The sequence below is a fragment of the Triplophysa dalaica genome, chromosome 13, assembly GCF_015846415.1.
Source record: "Triplophysa dalaica isolate WHDGS20190420 chromosome 13, ASM1584641v1, whole genome shotgun sequence".
Lineage (NCBI taxonomy): Eukaryota > Metazoa > Chordata > Actinopteri > Cypriniformes > Nemacheilidae > Triplophysa > Triplophysa dalaica.
In genome coordinates this window covers 9491576-9510803 of record NC_079554.1, presented here as the reverse complement: position 1 = coordinate 9510803, position 19228 = coordinate 9491576, and the positions used below count along the sequence as shown (strand labels likewise).

The following is a 19228-nucleotide window of genomic DNA, read 5'->3' as shown; positions in this document are numbered from 1 at the left end:
GCAGACTGTTCTGTGATTAAACTTTCTCTATGCAAATATCACTTGAGAGATTACTGCGTCAGATCCTTGAATCTACTTCCAGGTGTCCCCTCAGGATAATGGAGCAGGGTGAGCTTTTTTGGCTCTGAATGAACTAAGTTGAACTTATCTTTATTGGTCCTTTTTATCATTTGGTAAAGTGTTTTGCCAAGTAAATCATATGTGATATTTTAAGTTCTTTTAAAACCAGTCCCATACATACTTTGTTTTGAAAAAGGGACAGTTCACCCACAAATAAAAAGTCTGTCATAGTTTACTCAAATTTGTTTAAATTTCTTTGTTCTGATGAATACAGAATAAGATATTCGGAAGAATGCTTGTAACCAAACAGTTCTAGGACCCCATTGGCTCCCATAGTAGGAGAAATTGCAATCGTAGCCCCACTGTTCCTTTAAATGACAAAACACCAGAAAAATGTAACCATGAGCTCAAATATATTTATTGCAGGCAGAATATCAGTACATTCAAACGCTTATTTTAAATGAACAACTAATTGTTTGGCCAGCAATGATGGTACATCCCCAAAATTGAGTTTTATAATAACACAACAGAAAGATAACACTACAGATGTTCATAATTCATGTGCCATGATGCTAAAATAAACTTTTTATACCTTCATCCCAAGTTTGTGGAAACCTTCTTATTTGATGATTAATCATAATTTTATTTGATTGTTCTTTTGCGATTACAGTCCTATAATATTTTCAGCACAACGCCCAGGGGTTAATAGATGAGAAATACACAGCATAAATGCATGTGGCAAAACATCTAAGAAATGTCTCAATATGTGCACCTTAATCCTAAATATTTGGGGTATTTTAGGAAATCAAATAAATTGGCCTTGATCTGTCCAGTTCATCTGCACTGCCTTGATATACTTAAGTATCACTGTATGTATTCTAAGTGAGATTGGTCTTGTGTTTTGTATTTAGCTTTCCTTTTTCATACTAAGGTATGATCCCCAAGTACCCACTTATATTTTTAAGCTTTTCCAGTTCTTTTCAAAAGACACATTTATTTTTATCTATTCACACTTGTGACGTAAAATGTCAGGCCACCGAATACTTTTACATGTTGGTACTGTATATATTTTACATAATACAAGTTGGTATATGATTCTGTATATACTAAAATACATTTTCAGTACATTTATATAGAGGTACACATGTACAGTGAAAGTGCAGTGTGATATATTACTATCCCTTTGTCAGCAGTCCTTTACCTGGCTACTGACTGTATTATACATTTAATATTCTGTTTTAACAGAAACTTGCGAAAACTCTAAACTTTCTTGGTTTTAAGCTAGAAATTTGTATAGCTCTTCAAGTTAAAGAAATTCCCTTTACAGAGTATTCATAATGTGCAATTATATGTATACTGTAATGTGCATAAATATATAGTAAAGTGCAAGTTATTCTTTGGTTAATAATATATGTAACCAAAAGGTTGCTCTTTAAACTCGAGGTCATCTTGATGAGCATCACTTTAAGCTTATTGTATTTAGTCTAAGATCACTGTATAAGTAACATGCCTGTCTAGAACCTCCAACCATTTCATGCTTTAGATAATCTTTGGTTTGCTTCTCAGAGATTAGCTTTGAATTCTACTGATTAAACTTCGCAGTCACATGATTTGAAATTGTCAGACTTTTTACCTGATCATCAAGAACCTCATCGAAGGAACCTGATTGAGATTCCATAGAAGACTTTGTGAACTGTTTTTCTAAGGCATTTTCAGACTCAGAATAATCTTTGTTTGTGTTGCCTGTCTCAGTTTCCCGGTTCTCCTCTTCTCCTGTATCCTCTGTTATATCTGACAGCTCCCCCTTCTCTTTTCGACATCCCTCTTTCTCCACAAATGAACGGTCTTCTGTATTATCACTCTCCTCTGATGACTCTTCATGTTCCTCCTCATCGTCCCCTTCTTCCTCTTCTTCCTCTTTTGGCCGTTGAGTGGCTGTGGGTTTTAGGAAAGCCAGAGTGTGAATGAGCATCTTGAAAGTTTTGCGCACAGTCGTTTGTGGCTTGCTCTCAGACTCAGAACTGAGTTCTTGGATCTGGTTGTGTACATCAGTTTCTGAGTCTTCTACATCAGCATCATACACCGAGTTGTGATTTTCTGCAACATCAAATGAAGTGACTGTTGTCTTATCTGATTTACCATTTTCTTGCTTAGGCTGTAAAGTAGACTCTGAAGCCTGAACGTTCCCATTGTGTTTCCCTTCATCTATCTCCATATCTGGTTCCGTGTCATCTTCAGCCTCATCTCCTCCTTCAGCTGATTCACCACTGTCTGCAACATGGCATCCTTTATCTCCTAGTACCTCTTCTACATAATCTTCTTTTCCACTTTCTTTATCTTTTTCATCAATACTATCTATGACAACATCTCCCTCATTCTTAAACTGAGTTTCCTCTTCAGCCACTGTTTTATCTGCTTTTAGGTCAATGACATCATCACATTCAGTGTCATCAGGATTGGAAAGAACGTCTATTTTATGATCAACAGTTTCCTTGACCTCCTCAAGTTCAGAGTGACTCTCTGGTATGTCCTCTTCAGCATTTTCTTCATCTTCTGTAAGATCTTCTTCTGCTTTGGATGAGACATCTTCAACAGATTCAGTGCTCTCCTCATCTGCTCTTTCTGCTCGATCAGTCTCCTCATCGTCATCAGTGCTTTTATCATCAGGTGTTACTCTTTCTTCAGCCAGTTCATCTTTATTGTCAGTGCTATTTGTATCCTCATCTATAGTTTCACCTTCAGAATCATCAGCCGTCTCAATGTCGTCTGCAGTTTCTGCTTCAGGAGGTTGTCCATCTTTCACAAAAGGTTTTAGTTCATCTGTTGTTTCATGATCAGAAGACTCCCTGTTTCTTGCAGAAGTTTCAACACTCTGCTTATCTTTTGCTGTCTTATCCTCTTCAGCTGATAATCTCTCCGCAGACTGCCCATCGGTTGCAGATTTAGCCTCAGCAGTTTGTTCATCAGAAGCTGTATCACTATCTCCTGCAGTTTTGTCGTCTTCTACAGATGCATTTATAGATGTTTCATGTTCTTCTTGAGTATCATCATTAGCTGTCTCATCCTCTTCTGCACTTTCATCTTCAGTTGTTTGGTCATCTTCTGCAGTTTCATCTTTAGTTTCATCTTTTGCAGTCTCATCATCAGCTGTTTCAATCTTTTCAGCAGTTTCATCTTCAGAATTGTGTTCATCTTTTGCAGTTTCATTCGCAACTGTTTCACTATTTTCTGCAGTTTTTTCTTCAGCTGTTTCAGATTCAGCATTCTCACCATCTTCTTCAGTCTTCTTTGCAGATTCATCCTCAGCTGTCTCACTCCCCTTTGCAGTTTTAGCTTCCGATAAATCACCATCTGCTGCAGTTTCGAATTCAGCTGCCTCACTCTTCTCTGCAGTTTCATCTTGAGATGTATCACCCTCTTCCGCAGCTTTATCTTCAGCTGTCTCACTCTCCTCTACAGTGTCATCTTCAGCACTCTCACTCTTTTCTGCAGTTTCATCTTGAGATGTATCACCCTCTTCCGCAGCTTTATCTTCAGCTGTCTCACTCTCCTCTGCAGTGTCATCTTCAGCACTCTCACTCTTTTCTGCAGTTTCATCCTCATCTGTCTCACATGCCTCTGCAGTTTTAACCTCAGATGTCTCACCCTCTTCTCCAGTTTCACCTTCAGCCATCTCACTCTCCTCTGCGATTTCATCCTCAGCTGCCTCACTTTCCTCTGCAGTTTTATCCTCAGATGTCTCACCCTCTTCTCCAGTGTCATCTTCAACTCGTTCACCCTCTTCTGCAGCTCCATCTACAGCTGTTTCCCTCTCCTCTGCAGTTTTAGCTTCAGATGTCTCACCTACTTCTGTAGTTTCATCCTCAGCTGTCTCTCTCTCCTCTTCAAATTTTACTTCAGATGTCTCACCTTCTTCTTCAGTTTCATCTTGAGCTGTGTCACCCTCTTTTGAAGGTTCATCTTCAGCTGTCACACTCTCTATCGCAGTTTTAACTTCAGATATCTCACCCTCTTCTGCAGGTTCATCTTCAGCTGTCTCACTCTCATCCGTCATTTTTACTTCAGATATCTCACCCTCTTCTGCAGTTTCATCATCAACTGTCTCACCATTCTCGGATTCATCTGCATTATTTCTATTATGCTCTGTTTGTTCTTTTTGTGCCCACTCCTTTGTTTTTCCTCTTTCAGTTTCAACTTGCATGGCATCACTGACATCTCCACTTATGTTATAATTTTCAGAATCTGCCTCATTATTACCCTTTTCCTCATTTTCTTTTTCAGCTTCCTTTTGTTGTTCAGCAGTCATGTTGCTCTCAGAAATTTCCCCAACTTCAACCACTTCCATGCTGGACATTATTTCTACTTCTTCATTCATATCTTTCTTTAAAGATGTATCTGACTGTTTCTCAAAAGAATCCTCTATCTTTTCACAGTTGACACTTTTTCTATCCTCATCATCTTCTTTCTCACTTTCCTGAGCTGTGAAGGCATCTGTTACCTCTCTGTCATCCTCCTCCTTGACAACCTCAAGAGGCACATTTTTTTCTGCATCGTCCATTTTACTGACTTTGCATTCATTTTTAGCCTTTTCATTGTTTGGAGCAGATTTCTTAATCTGGAGAATTCTTCTTAAATCAAAGTCCAGCATCACAGGTGCAGAATTGAACGTTTCCACAGGTACAACAGGCTTCGATACCATTTTCTTTTTCAAGCATGTGTCACAAGGGCAATATTCATCATCGCTGCGTTGATCACTGAAATCTGTACCTGTGGCTGTATATTCATCTTCACTTTTTGCAGGCTGTGGGTCAACTGATTGGTTGCGCATGACTTTCAGACGCCTCCGCCTTTGCTCGGTTTGAACTGTTGATTCACGTGACATCGCCTCTTTTGGTGGTCTCGGTCTCCCTGCTCTTCCTCTAATTTTTTTGAGCTCCCTGTTTACACTATATTGTATGCGTTTGCGAACATCATCTTTTAACTCGCATATCATGATGTCAAGCTGCTCATTGTCATCAAGATTCCAGCGGACTTTAAACTCATCCATTGCATTGACGTAATGTGTCATAAATTGCTTTTCTAATTTATTCAGTAAATTTAGCACCCATACAGGATCAGGGTCTTGAGAAAACCTTTTTGATAATTGTGGTCTTTGTAATGCTGGATGGCTGCCTGAACTTGAATCCTCTGGATGATCGGTTTCAGTTTCCTTATTTTGGGGATAATTTCCAGAACTCATGTTGGATGAGAGAGGTGTTTCCATGAGTTCCCTTGGACTATCATTGTTCCTGATTGTCTCATCAGAGCCTGTCACATCATCTTTTATCATCTCCTCAACTGGACCCTTTGCCCCAGCCACAGGGGTCCACCGAGCTTGACTTGCTATGTAGGGAGTGGGTGACTTACATTTTGATTCAGGTGTTTCTGAGCGTTCTTCTTGTGCTGTCTCATCAACTTCCTTTACCTTTGTGAGTGTATCAGGGCCTTCACATTCTGCTTTGGTTTGGGCTTGGACGCCACCCAAAACACTACTTTTCCCAGAGCTTGTTGAGCCACTGTTAACATCTACTCCTGAGGATGACCTGGCTTTGAATTCCTTATCCAGAGGCTGTTGATCTTTAAAATTTTGATCTTTTGGATCGCAAAGCCAAAGGGACTTTAGCATGCTCATGGAGTCTTGGTATTTAGCTTTTTTACTGATTTCATCACTCGGGCCAAAGTCTAACAACTGCAGTTTTGCCAGACAATCTAAAAGGCCTTGTGCCGATGTGCTGAGTTTACGTCCGTACACAGGAGACACCTCTGGTAAGCTGTTGCATCTGTCAATTGTGGGACTCAGCAAGACTTTCATTACCAGGACTGAGGAATCCAATACTTTTGATTCCTCCGCTGCTTGAGGGCGAATGCGCTGTCGATCATCTTCACGAATTGCATGATTCTCTTGAGATTTTTTGTCAACAGTTCCTTCTGCACTTGCCAGATGAGAATTATCCACATCGTTTTGTTTTTCAGGCTTGATTACATCATATTCTTTCAAATCTCTGTGCACATTTTCATCTACTGAAGGCACATGTGATGTGCAAAGTGGCTCTGTTGTATCAAAGTTTTCATGAAATTCATCTTCCAAATCACACAAGTCAGTCTCTGATGGAATTTTCATGAGCCATTCATTTACCACCTCAGTTGGAGAGGAATTTGGCAAGCAAGAAGGACTCAACTCTGCTGCATCATCATTCATCATTTGACGTGAAGAGCTGCTTCCTATTCTTTTTCTACATTTGCTACCCTTTTCACTTTTGTCAGTGACATTTTGCATTGTGTCGGGTCGGACATTGTGTGTTCTTTCAGGTCTATTAGATTTAGGTTGTTCTATATTCTTATTTTCAATGTTTTGTCCACTTTGGTCAATGACATTCTGAGATGGCACGCTATCTTTGGAGCCAACATGTAGAATAATATTTTTTTTTGATTTTTTGGGTGATTTTGGTGGGCTGGGACTAAGCCGGTTTGTGGAGGTCAATGACAAAGTTGCTGAATGACACCTGACCCTATCTTCTTCAATTGATTGTGAAGGCTTGCATTTTTTTTTGCTTTTTCCTGAATGTGAACCTCCACTGTTAACTGTTACTTCAACACTTATTTTTTGATCATTTACTTGCAAATGAGATGAATTGGATACATTACTATTTGGTCTGTCAATGATTTCTGCAGAATTTTTGTTTTTTCCAGATCCAGAGTCTGAGAAAGCTGAGGCACTTGAGAAAGGTGAAGTAGGAGTGACTAATACTGTGGATGATTTTCCTCTGTTTGGTGTACAACTGCATTTTGGACAAATACTTAGAAAATCATGGGTAACATCTGGACTTTCAGGTGCCCTTTGACCTGCGATCCCTGCATAAGAGTGGGCAGGCATACTGGATGCTTCATTGAATGATCGAATTTCTTGGGTTGGAAAGATTTGCCTCACTGAATCATTGGCGGATGGTTCATCTCTCTGGTTTGTGTCTAGAGCTGTAGCATTGCAATGAGATTGTTTGGACTTGGATCTTTCAGAAATATTTGACTTAGCCATTGTGAAACTTTTAGGTCTTGCCTCTGGTTTCTGTGTTGCTCTGTCTTTCATCATTTGTAGTTGGGATTCTAATAAATCTTTTTGAGAATTATGACATGTTTCTGATGATGCTGATGTTTTAGACTTTACTGAAGTAGTACCTTCATCATCATCAACCTCACAGTCATCTACAATCCCAATAGAAACTGATGTGCTTGTTGGTGTCAAAGCTCTCTCAGAAGTAGTAACAAATGAGCTTATTTTGGACTTTGCTGACTTTGTGGACAGAGGACTTGACACAATTGGACTCAATTTAACCGCTCCACAAACACATTTATTTGAGTCTGCTTGAGATGCTTTTGAGTGACCAGACACTGGACTCCAATTTGTAGGTGTATTGTCTTCACCCTCAGAAACTGAGTTCTTGGACCTTGCAGATACATCTGATTTAGCTGACAACTGGTTCTTTGATCTATTTGATATTTTCTCCACATCTGCTTTGGACACTTTGGATTCTGCTGATGCACTTGATAAAACACTTATTGATCTTTTTTCAGATTCTTCAGCTTCTGAGAATGAGCTTTTAGACCTTGTGGAAACATTTGAGTTTGCAAGCACATTGCTTAAGTTAACAGATGCCTCGTCATCTTTGTTATCTGTGATTTCAGTTTCTTCAGGAACAACACCTGAAGCATTTGAGGTCTTAGACTTTACAGATGTAATTGATACCACACTTGGTGCTTTCTCCTCTATATAAGAACCTGTTACATCAGGGATTATATCTGAATGTTTTGTCCTCTCTGAGACATTAGAAAGAGATGACAAGACACTTAATGCTCTTTCTTCCTTCTCTTTATCTTCATTGACAACATTCTTTGAACTACCTTCTGAAACATTAGATTTTTTAGATCTTCCAGAGACATTAGATTTTAGGGACTTAGAACTTGATGGCCTCTCTACTTTTTGTTCATCTGTTATTATTTCTGAAACTTTTGATGTCCTTGTTCTTACAGAGGAATTCGATTTTGCAGACATTGCACTGAGAGCTCTTTCTTTGATATCAGGTTCACTTGTGGTTCCCTTTTCACTATGTGTTGCTTCTGGTGTTATAGATTTTCCAGATTTTGAAGAGATGTTAGAGACTGATGAAATTGCACTTGAAAGTATATCGTTGTTATGTACCTCTACTTCAACGGGGCCACCATGTGAATTTGTTGATTTATGAGATCTCGCTGAAACACTGGATTTAATGGACATGACACTTGGTGTTTTGTCTTCATGTTCTGTATCATCAGGCTCTTGTAGAGATACATCTGAAATTGTAAATGATTCGGACTTTGCAGAGATACCGGATTTTGTAGAAATACAAGATTGTTCTGACATGGCACTTGGTGCTCTTTCTTCTTTTTCTTTGTCATCAGCTTTGTCAGCTGTTGCAGATGCATTTGATTTTTGTGACTTTTGAGAAACATTTGTTTTTGCAGATAGTGCACTTTGAGCCCGTTCCTTTGTTTGGTGTTCTGCTATTGAATTCGATTTTTTTGATCTTTTAGATGCGTTGGATTTGGATGACATGCCGCTTAGGGATCGATCTTCTGCAACTTCCTCAGTAACAACTGAGATTTCAGACTCAGCAGATTTTGCTGACAATGCACTTTGAGTTCTGCCTTCTTTGTGTTCATCTGTTTCTACAGGTTCTTCTAGGACCAAATCGGAGACCTCCGATTTTTCTGATTTTGCAGATATGGATTTAGAGGACATTGCACTTGCAGATCTTAAATCGTGTTCTTCAGCCACAATTTTAACAGCTGCCAATTCAGGTGCTTTGGATTTATTTGACTTCACAGAGGATTTAGATTTTGTTGATAATGCACTTGGTGTTCTTTCCTCTTTCTCTTCACATTTAGTTGATGTATTAAATGTCTCTGAGTTGTATGATTCTGCAGACATCTGGTCATCATCTTGGACTTGTAATGTTTTAACCTCATCTTCTCCCACCTTTGACATGTTGGACCTCTTTGATGTTTCAGAAGCATTTGATTTAGCTGATATTGCACTTGATGCTCTTTGTTCTAGCTCTACATCTGTGGAACCCTCAGATTTAGCAGACACAGTGCTGGAGGCTCTTTTTCCTGTTTCCCCTGTGTTCACATGTTCCAAATGTCCTTTGGACTTATTTGACCTTAAGGAATCTTTGGATTTGCTGGACATAGCACTAAGCGTTCGTTCCTTATTTTCTTCTCCTGACATTTCAATGGGTGTTGGCGCAGTCTCAGATTTTCTTGATCTTGAAGATATATTAGACTTAGCTGAGATAGCGCTTGATGCCCTTTCCTGAACTTCCTCTTCATCCTCTGCTTGGATCTGTTTTTCATCGTCTTCTGAAACTTTGGATATGGCTGAAATATGCGACATTGATGACATAGAGTTTGGAGATCTCTCCCTTGGTAGTTCACTTTCCACTTCAGGTGCATCTACTTTCACAGATGCACTGGATTTGGTAGACATGACGCTCTGTGCTCTTTCTTTAGGCTGCCCATTGTGTGGTTCCACAGTTGTTGGTTGAACATCTGAAAGGGTTGTTTTGAGTGACTGCAATGATGTGGCTGACATGGCACTTGGAGTTCGTTCCTGCAGCTCTTCTTCTTCTCTTATTTGCAAAGAAGATGCTTCTGAAATCTCAGAATTAGATTTTTGTGAGATATGGGAGTCCACGGAAACTCTGTCTAGCTCGTGCTCTTCAAGCTCACTAAGCTCAACTGACGTCTTAGATCTATCAGAAGTATTGGATTTTAATGAAATGGCACTGGAAGCCCTCCCCTCGGTTTGATCTTTAAACTCTTCGATTACAGATCTGTTTGACATTGCAGATTTAACACTTGATGCTCTCTCTTCTATTAGCTCATCTGGTGATTTATTTTCTTCAGACTGTGGCTCTTTGGACCGACTTGAATTTGCTGAAATATTTGACTTACAAGACATAGGACTCATTGTCCTATCCTCAACATTGTCATGTAATTTAACAAAATCGTCAAAGTTATTTTCTGATATTTTTGATCTTTTGGATTTGACAGATGTGGTCGATTTACCAGACGTGGCACTTGATGTTCTCACTTCATTCTCCTGGTCCTCATGTGAAGTTTCAGACATTTCAGATTTAGAGTTCTCTGATTTATGAGACTCTATTGAGATGGCACTGGGTGCTCTTTCATCATGTACAGGACATTCCTGTTCAAGTAATTCTGCAACATTGGATTTATCTGATTTATCAGAGGTATTTGATTTAATGGATATAGAACTTGATGATCTCTCATCTGTTATGTCCTGATGTCCCTCAGTATTCTCGGAAGCAAGATCATCTTGAGAACAGAGTGATAACTTGGATGGGGATTTTGAAGATGTTTTACATTTGGCTAACATCTCCCTATGTGTCCCCTCTCTTATTTCTCCAGTATTTTTATCAATTTTGATCTCAGCATCTTCTTCTTCTTGGTCATTTGCCATTAATTCATTATTTTCTGTGTCGTCTAAATGTGAACATTTACACTTTTTGGGTCCCGACAGAGCTTCAGATGGATCAGATTCTGCACTACCAGCCCTGACATTTTGATCATCTCTGTCCACGTCTATTTCTATTGAGGTAAGCTTTCTGAATACTATGGGCCGTCCCAGTGGTGAAGTTTTGTTTGGTGGCAAAGGTTTCATAGATGCAAGGGATCTGAAGTGCGTAGCAGAGCATTGGTTCGATTCAGCATCTCTGCCATCCTCATCCTCTTGCTGGCCACTATCAAGGGATGCTCTTGAGATGCTTCCAAGGATGTCTACATCTTCCTCATCTTGATCTTCTTTTAATGAGGCCAGAATATGTGATGAAGAGCTCACTGTGGACAGGGGCCTCTCATCTTTCACAACGGGTTGAGCGATCTGTGGAATTAATTTCTCTTTTTGTGAGTCTTTAGAGTTGTCTGGTTTATTCTCGTCCGTATCAGACACTTCCATCTTTTCTGGTACTTTATACTTTTGTTCTGTTGAACCTGTGCATTTTGGTTTTGCGGACACTAAGCGTACTTGACTTTGTCTACAACAACAGTGGGTGGTGCAATGTTTAATACTGGTGTTGTTCTGCTTCCCAAAGGTCTGTTCGACCTTTTCAACAACATGTTCTGTGTATTCCTCACTGGACATTGTGTGCATGCTATCGGTGGATGCCTTTTTGCATACTATTTTGCGTGAAGATGCACTTGAGCTTGAGGATTTGATGTGTCTCACAGCGGTTTGATCAGGAAGGATTGGATTATTCCTCATGTCGTACTCTTGGCACTGAGCACAGCAGTGATAGCAATGAGGTTCCTCAAAATGTTTTTGGTAGCGTTTGGTGTTGTATGTTTCTTCTGCCTCACAAGCAGAAGGGGACTCTACTTCTGAGCAGCTGTCAGTACTACCGTGAGAAAGGCAGTAGGCATCATCATGTGCTGTATGGCATTCATTCAAAGTGCTTGTTGACTTCTTGATCTCTGTGGACCAATGCAACGTCTCATCATGTAGGAGTCGAAAGCGCACTTTCATCTCCATCGACAGGCTTCCGTCTTTGTTTACTAGGACTCGCTTTTCTATGTCATCATCCATCATACCTTCTCTTGCGCGAGGGCAAGTGCCCGCATTCCCTGGTGGCATTGAGTTGAGTCCATTTGAAAATAATTTCTCAGATGACGCCAACCTTGCACACCTGTTGCTTGAATCGCATCTTGGATGAATGATGCTTCGCTTGGTTTCAAGTCCAAAATCGACTGTAAGGAATTAAGTAATAGAGTATTTCAATTTTATAAAAACAAGAATACATGCCAAACAAACAGTACTTGTGATGTAATGTATAGACACTTTCCACAAACACTGTACAATTTTGGTTAAACTATATGGTTTTAAAAAGTATTAAGAGATCGAAAACGTATTTTCTACCCTGTAAATGGAAATGCATATAATTATAAACAATATTTTTTGAAAAAGTATCACTTTGATATAATAATTAGAATAGCTACATAGATAATTAATATAAAAGTGAAAAAAATCTGGAATAGATACAATTTACCCATGACCTACCATTTTTCTTGGCTCCATTATCATCACTGCCAGCACTAGAGCGTGACTTTATGTTCAGCTTTGGAAGTTTGTCGTAGGAGTTTTTTCTAAAACTGTCCAACAGAAGTGGGTGGAAAGGCTCACGTCCCACACAGACTAAAATACCAGCGCAATGCAGCAGACTTTGCACGCTGTCAACCTGAAAAACAGGCAAGTCTGAGTTGGAAAGATAAGTGATAGATTACAGATAGATTACAACATGACAGAATCAAATTGATCGAGATAGGCAAAATCTGGCTGGAAAGAAATCAGCAGGGATTTATTACAAATGGCAAATTCTGATGAGGAAATGTGTTATGATGGATTAAAGACCTACCAATTAAAGGTTAATGACCATGGGAAGTGTAACCATCTGGTAAATACATTTTCCCACACTACTACACTCTACGCATTAGTAAACCGGTGAACAAAAAATCTGTGTGATCCATTACAGGGGGTGTTTTCTGCGTATGAGTCAGTGCCCATGGGTCAGCACAAAACAAATAGCGTGCACACAAAAATACAAACAAATGGGTTATAGGTCAGTCCAAAAGGCCTTTTTATCCATAAATAGAAATTTTGCGGAATGCATTTCTAGTTGACTGAGAATTATACAAATAATGCACATTCATTTTTTAAGTACACAAGGTTCAATATCACAGACTGAAAAACTGTGCTATTGCTTGGATTAGAGAGTGGCTATTTTGCTTGTATAGTTCAAATTTCGGAATTGAAGAAGGGTCAAGAAACAAAATTGGCCCAACAGTTGTGTTATCGTCATTTCAGAATGGAGGTGCAGAAATGTCAAGTAAACAAACTTCCACAATAGGTAATGCATTTACATTAAAATAGTATTAAAAGATGTGGATGTAATCCAATGTGACGGAAGTATAGAATGTAAACACACGTCAACATTTCACTCTTTACCACAATACATACATGCACAATACACAGTGCTTTATTTTAAATCTGCATTCTTTGCAGTTTTGCACCTTTAAAACTTTTCAATTCTTCTAGTGGGATTGAACATAATTAATTGAAAGTGAAGAGGATACGAGTATCTCAAACTCTATGTTTTCATGGCATTGACCTGCTTCTGTTGTTTCAAAATAGCTCTGATTTTGAGCAAGATTAATAGTTATCCTCTGGGTGCCGGCATATCACTGCTGTGCGCAAATACCAGAGAAGGAATATCCCGATTGCCTCCAACAGGAACAAGAAGAAAGGAATTAATTACAGGTTGAAAATTATGTATTTGATATAATAAGAAAATTAAGATTTGCTAAATGTTCAACTTTGAACCAAGGATGACAACTAAAACTTTTTTCCGGCCCGTGTAAATCTATTTCTGGCATCGTCCCGTTGTCTTTCGTAATGTTATCTATGTATCAGTCAGGCCCCTGCGGAGGGGTGTGTGCTGTTTTACGGCATGTTTTCTAAAGGAAAGTACATGCTTGTGGCCGTACTAATAGGATGTGCCTGCTGTGGACTCACAGAGGACAAGCAATGCTGCACAGAGTCAGCAATGATTGGTAAGTCCAGCTCTGAGGGGCAGGAAATGCCTGGATCAACTCCAGACATTCAGTGGATTCTTAGCCAAGAAACCTTCCCCTTTTAAAGGGACAGCGCTTTCTTCACCCACAGCATGATTTCACAGATCAGCAAATTGAAGGGCTCAGTTTGCGAGTGGCATGCTGTGCCTTATCATTGCGTGCGAACACATGAGACATGTCTTGATTTTGTGGCACAGGCCTCAGGGTTGTATAAACACCTTGCCTCTCACCTTCTATCAGGGTTGCCATAGCTTAGTCCCAGAGGGGCTATTCCTTACATTGGCCGGGCCACCCTGTCCACCTCTTATCTGCCCAAACCACCTGCAGACTCTAATTCTTTATTTTTTCCTTTTCCGTGGTCTGTAGCATTTGCCCTTAAGCAGTAGTAGGACTGATGGTGCCTATAATCAACTTTTTGCTCACTGACCCGCTCGGCTATTCTTGTTCTCATTGTGATTAATTCAAATATAGATACAACTCAATCTATTATACCACATCAAATATACACGGGTATATTTGTTTCAAATAATTGCCAACTTTAACCACTAGAGGTCCTTAAACATCCTGCAAATCAGCAGCAATTCTTCCTTCCAGAAAATATAAATGACTATGTAATTCAAAGATGGTAAACATACATCATAATTTTTTCAATTCCCGAATTACTAACTGACCATAGTAAGAAAACGTAAACTATGGCTGAAAATATACAGTATGTTACCCCAGTTTCCTGCACAGACTCCATTCATATAAATTAATGAATAACTGCAGTAATGAAACTGTATGAAATCTATCATAAATTGACATTATTAGTAGTATCTCTTGTTCATCTCAAACTCCAGAAAAAATATAATAATTAAACATTATAATAATTAAAAGTATAGTATCAAGTTCATTCTTAAGGATAGTTTATCATCTTAAAGTAATGCTTCTCGGAGATAGAATACATGATAAAAAAATATACATGGTTAAAGAAAGTCCTGCAAATTGTTTGATTTCGTAAATGAATGGTTGAATTAATTATTGAATTACATTTTTTTCATATGTTTTCAAAAAGTCTACTAAAAGAGCAAAAGAGTTTCAATAATACATGTACTTAAATAAGGCAAACTGGACTAAAGTAATAAAAAAAGAAACTAATATTTATTAAATTGACTGTTATTATTTGTAAATACCATTGGGGTCTCTGGGATCCCAAACATAAAAAAGTCAATCTCAGAATAAAACGTGGGTTAAAGCGATATTCTCATGACTTTCCTTCTTCTGAAGAACACAAAGACACTATTATGAGAATTGTCTCAGTCATTTTGCATCCAAACAATGAAGATCAATGGGGTCTAGTGTTGTTTGGTTATCAATGTTCTTCAAATGATCTTTTTCACAATCTTTAAATCTATTTTTATCAGTCTCACTGTGTTGTGAAAAGGTACAGGCATCGGTAGAGGCATTGGTATCGGCATGTACCAGAAAAATATATCGGGTCTTTAAAAAATTGTATCGGTGCCCTAATAATAATATAACAATCTCTTTTATAATTTATTCATATTAATATTTATTGTTCAATTAAATCACATAAAAACTACTCATCAGTCATTGATTCTTTGCGGAGGCCTACCGGACACATAACGTTTGGGCCACATAACGTTTGTTAATGTTGTTACTGCTGAAACCGTCTATATCTGTATTGATTGTATTGATGGTTACAGTAGGGGTATAAATTACTTTACTATTTCAAATACCAGGAGACACAAGGCTCACCTTGTTGCCATCCAGTGTGTAGAGTTTCCTGATGAGACATTGCATAAGTTGAGAAACCTCATCCATGAAAAGTCCGAAACTGCGCAAACTCCTGCGATGTAGCACAATGGTCCTCTGGACCGACGGGTCACTGTTCTTCACAATCACTATTCTACTGGAGTGCTTGTGATGGTGATGGTGGTGATCCTCAAACTCTCCAGTGCTTTCCTCTGGTCGGGCGGGCCTTCTGGTCATATAATGGTGAGAGTGTGGATGTGTCTGAAAATGATACCATGGGGTCGTGTAAGCTCCTGATGCCTCCGAGGTCATCGACGTGGCCTGCTGGTGATCAGCACACAGGTAGCATCCGCGATCCTCCAGTGCCTCCAGTCTATTGGAAGCTGGAGAGCTCATGTGTGATGCTACAGAGCGGTGTCCATAGGGCAAAGAAGGCTTGAGGGATGGATCATCCAGGATGGCGTCAAAGCATTGAAAGCTTTGCCTGTGAGAGCCCATTTTAGCTTCATCCAATGGTTGGTGGTGATTGTCAAATTGGCGTTGGTTTCAATAAGAGAATAATATGACCATAGAAGAATACAGCAATGCTATATGCTCTCTGGTCCAGCAGTCCACACTCAATCATCCCCTCCTTATTCAAAGCGTTCTGCAGAAAGACACAGAAAGCATATGTTGAGGTTAATATGACAAACTGAGCACTCCAAATGATGCATGTCATTGCCATGAGGTCAACACATTTGTCTTTGGGGAAATAATAATGATAATGTAAATCCATTTGAATAAAAAAGGCCTACAGTACACTGAAAAAACATATTTTTCTGTTGTTTTTCTTACTGATTTATTACATATTATGTCAAAAAACAGAATTTTACTGTTCTTTTACAGATTTTTCATGCATTTTTTAAATACGGTAAAAACATAATATTACTAAAAACTGTAAAACGTGTAATTTCACAGAGAAAACTGTTATTTTATAGTTTATTTCTGGTGCCCCAGTAGCCAGAAATTTTCTTTTTTTAAACAAGATTTTTTACAGTTTAAAATCTGGTCAAAAAACTGTAAAAATAAAGAAAAAGACCCCAAATGTACAATGTTAAACATTGCTGTCACAAACTGTAACTATTTGCCAGTAACTTACTGTAGATTTAGTGTAAAATTTAATTTTAATCACAAACTTAAACCTAGTTTATATATTTTCCAGGTTACGGGTTCCATCACTGATGATGTGTCTAAGTGTATCAAAAGATGTATATTTAACTGTTAAGTAAATGTATCGTAATTGAAGAATTTCAAAATATTTTTACAGGAATAGAGTAAAATGCTAAGGAAGAATGTCATTTTTGCAGTGTTGCTGTGCTAATGCCAGTATCTTCTTGCTCATTTAGAATCTCAAAAGTAATTGAAATCTCTTAAAGTAACTGAAAACAGTTACTGCCAATCCTGCGGAATAAACTTCAAAAAAGTTTTACAGTGTATAAAAAAATGGGGAAACCCATTTCTCATATTTCCTTATATCCTGTATTTTCACAGGATATGTTTTTTATTTTTGTCACTCCAGGTAACAGAAAATTCCTTTTTATACAGTGTATGAGGTTGTAGAAATGTATGTAATGTATGCTTACAAATAGCATACAGAAGACTTTTCTCTATTTGTATATATATAAAGGAATCAGTTATAATACTTTGGATAGCAATTACAACATTTATGAAAATAATTAACTATTTTTGTAAATAAATAATCTGATAGAAAAGTTACAACTGTCCGAAACAGTAGTTACTGTCTCCGAGGTTGCCGTCTGACCCTGAACGGGTCCGTCTTTCGGAATCCCACTGGACTATCATGACAGGACATTATGTCTGGCAAACTCTATGGCGGAGAAATGTAGCCAGGGAAATGATGGACAGATATCAAAGACTAAGTCTGGATAAAAAGAACAGACATGGAAGACCAGGTTTGCCTGAATTAGACTAAAGGGTTTATCTACAAGTGCAGGGAGAAAGTTGAAGCGACATGTGACAGGATAAGACTTAAGTAGATGCCTATTGTTATTTTTGTTTCAGGTTCAAAAGTGACAATTAAATGGAAAATAGTTTGTTAAAATCAAGTGAAACCATACAGATCAAAAATTCTGATTTCTATCAATAGGTATGAGTGATATTCTGATCAGATGTTCAGGTGTAATGTGAATAAAAATATCTATTTTGCATGATTATTCAAACCATAACTCGAAATTTTAAGACAACCAGGTTCCTTGTTTTTTCTTAGTTTAACCAATAAAAAAGAACAAATAATGTATACTGTAATACATAACCAACAGAGGTTATGAAAAAATCTTAGTTATCAAAAAATATTATTTTTGGGTTGTTTCCCGATCGATTCCAAACCCCAGAGGCCTGTTGTAATATGTGCTTTTGATATAAGCATGTGAAGAAAACATTATTTTATAATTCATATAATATCAATTACAAAACAAGTACATTTTTGCATTTCTGGTAAGGTCAAAACAGCATCGAACAGAGATGTTTAACAATCCAGAGAAATAAGAACAGCAGCAAGCAGCAAGCAGCACTCGAAACCAACTGTCATGATCCTATTCATATATTGCAGTATAGATAATTCAGCTGTAAGTATTCCACTATATCGCTGCTGTCCTTCTAAAACCCCTTTTATTTTTTGCCAGAAATCATTATTATTAGTCACCCTTTATGTTTGTCACTGGGTTTTGCAAATATCTAACCAAAACAATGTATTAAAGTGCTTGTTAACTTTGACAAAACCCCATTTAATCATTTGAAAAGTACAGTGTTGTTTTATTTCCTGAAAAAAGCAAATTTGGACATACAAGGTTTCAGCATCAAAAAATCAACTTTTTGAATTCTGATCTTTTAAACCAAAACCCATGATACTCTATAAATGTCATAAGCCCATTGAACATATTACAGTGAAAATACAAATATCTTAATCTTTACGTTCCTTATTGTGGAAAGTATTCATTTAAAAAAATATATTGTATCATTTCTACATTTTTAAGAAATCAAAATGCAAGTATACCCTGTAAAAAAGATCCTATAAAAACAGATAAAGTACTGGCAGAAAATTACCAGTACATTTTCCTTTATTTTAACATTTCCGTTAATGCTAAAATGCAGTTTAACATAGTGCATAATTTAGAATACAGCTAAAACAACTGCAAAATGAATACGGAAATTTCCTTAATATTAATACAGTACATTGTGCCCTGTTTTTACAGAATTGTTTTTGGGTTTATATCAATTTAAAGATTTTAGGTATAGTTTGAATTAGTCTTATCATTTTAAAGTCAAACTGTCTCTTACAGTCCTGTCAGTGGTGCTGAGGGAAGCACGTAACATTCACAAGTGCCAATGACTCAACAGGACCTGGGTTTGAATCCAAGCTGGATCTCTTCTCTTGGATCTCTTCTTCCAATGTGCTCTCGATAAAAGCCAAAAATAATACAGTTACAAAAAACTCACCATGATGAGAACCATGTTCCTAATGCTGAGAAAACCATCCTCAGAATTGTTTTTCTCAGGTTGCTTCTACAGTGAGAGTTAAGAAGCGGGAGCTGCAATGTAATGTCAGCTGAAGAGCTCTTCTCCAACTGGGGACCTACCAGCTAATCGCTCCTTGAGGTGCTAAGGATAGAACGAAAAGCCTTCTTAATCACCCTGAGAC

The 19228-nt window shown here is 38.0% G+C and overlaps 1 protein-coding gene across 1 annotated transcript; it reads right to left on the bottom strand.

Annotated features, from left to right (window-relative positions):
• Positions 1 to 528: 528 nt before the first annotated feature.
• Positions 529 to 16029, bottom strand: rp1l1b (rp1 like 1b). Its single transcript, XM_056763748.1, has 4 exons — positions 15535 to 16029; positions 12209 to 12386; positions 8605 to 11898; positions 529 to 7911 (listed from the first exon to the last, which is right to left on the bottom strand). The coding sequence occupies exons 1-4, from the start codon at positions 16027 to 16029 to the stop codon at positions 1643 to 1645; spliced, it is 10236 nt and encodes a 3411-aa protein (XP_056619726.1). The 3' UTR covers positions 529 to 1642.
• Between the last annotated feature and the right edge of the window lie 3199 nt (positions 16030 to 19228).

Bases quoted from the DNA above. Each gene is read 5' to 3' on its own strand.
- rp1l1b (XM_056763748.1), bottom strand. From the start codon at position 16,029: ATGGGCTCTCACAGGCAAAGCTTTCAATGCTTTGACGCCATCCTGGAT. The intron at 12,387-15,534 runs GTGAGCCTTGTG...CCTGTTTTTCAG, and splicing joins ACACACTGGATGGCAACAAG to GTTGACAGCGTGCAAAGTCT. The intron at 7,912-8,604 runs GTGCACTATCTG...CTAATGTCTCAG, and splicing joins AACAAAGGAACGGGCTCAAA to AGAGGACAAAACATTCAGAT.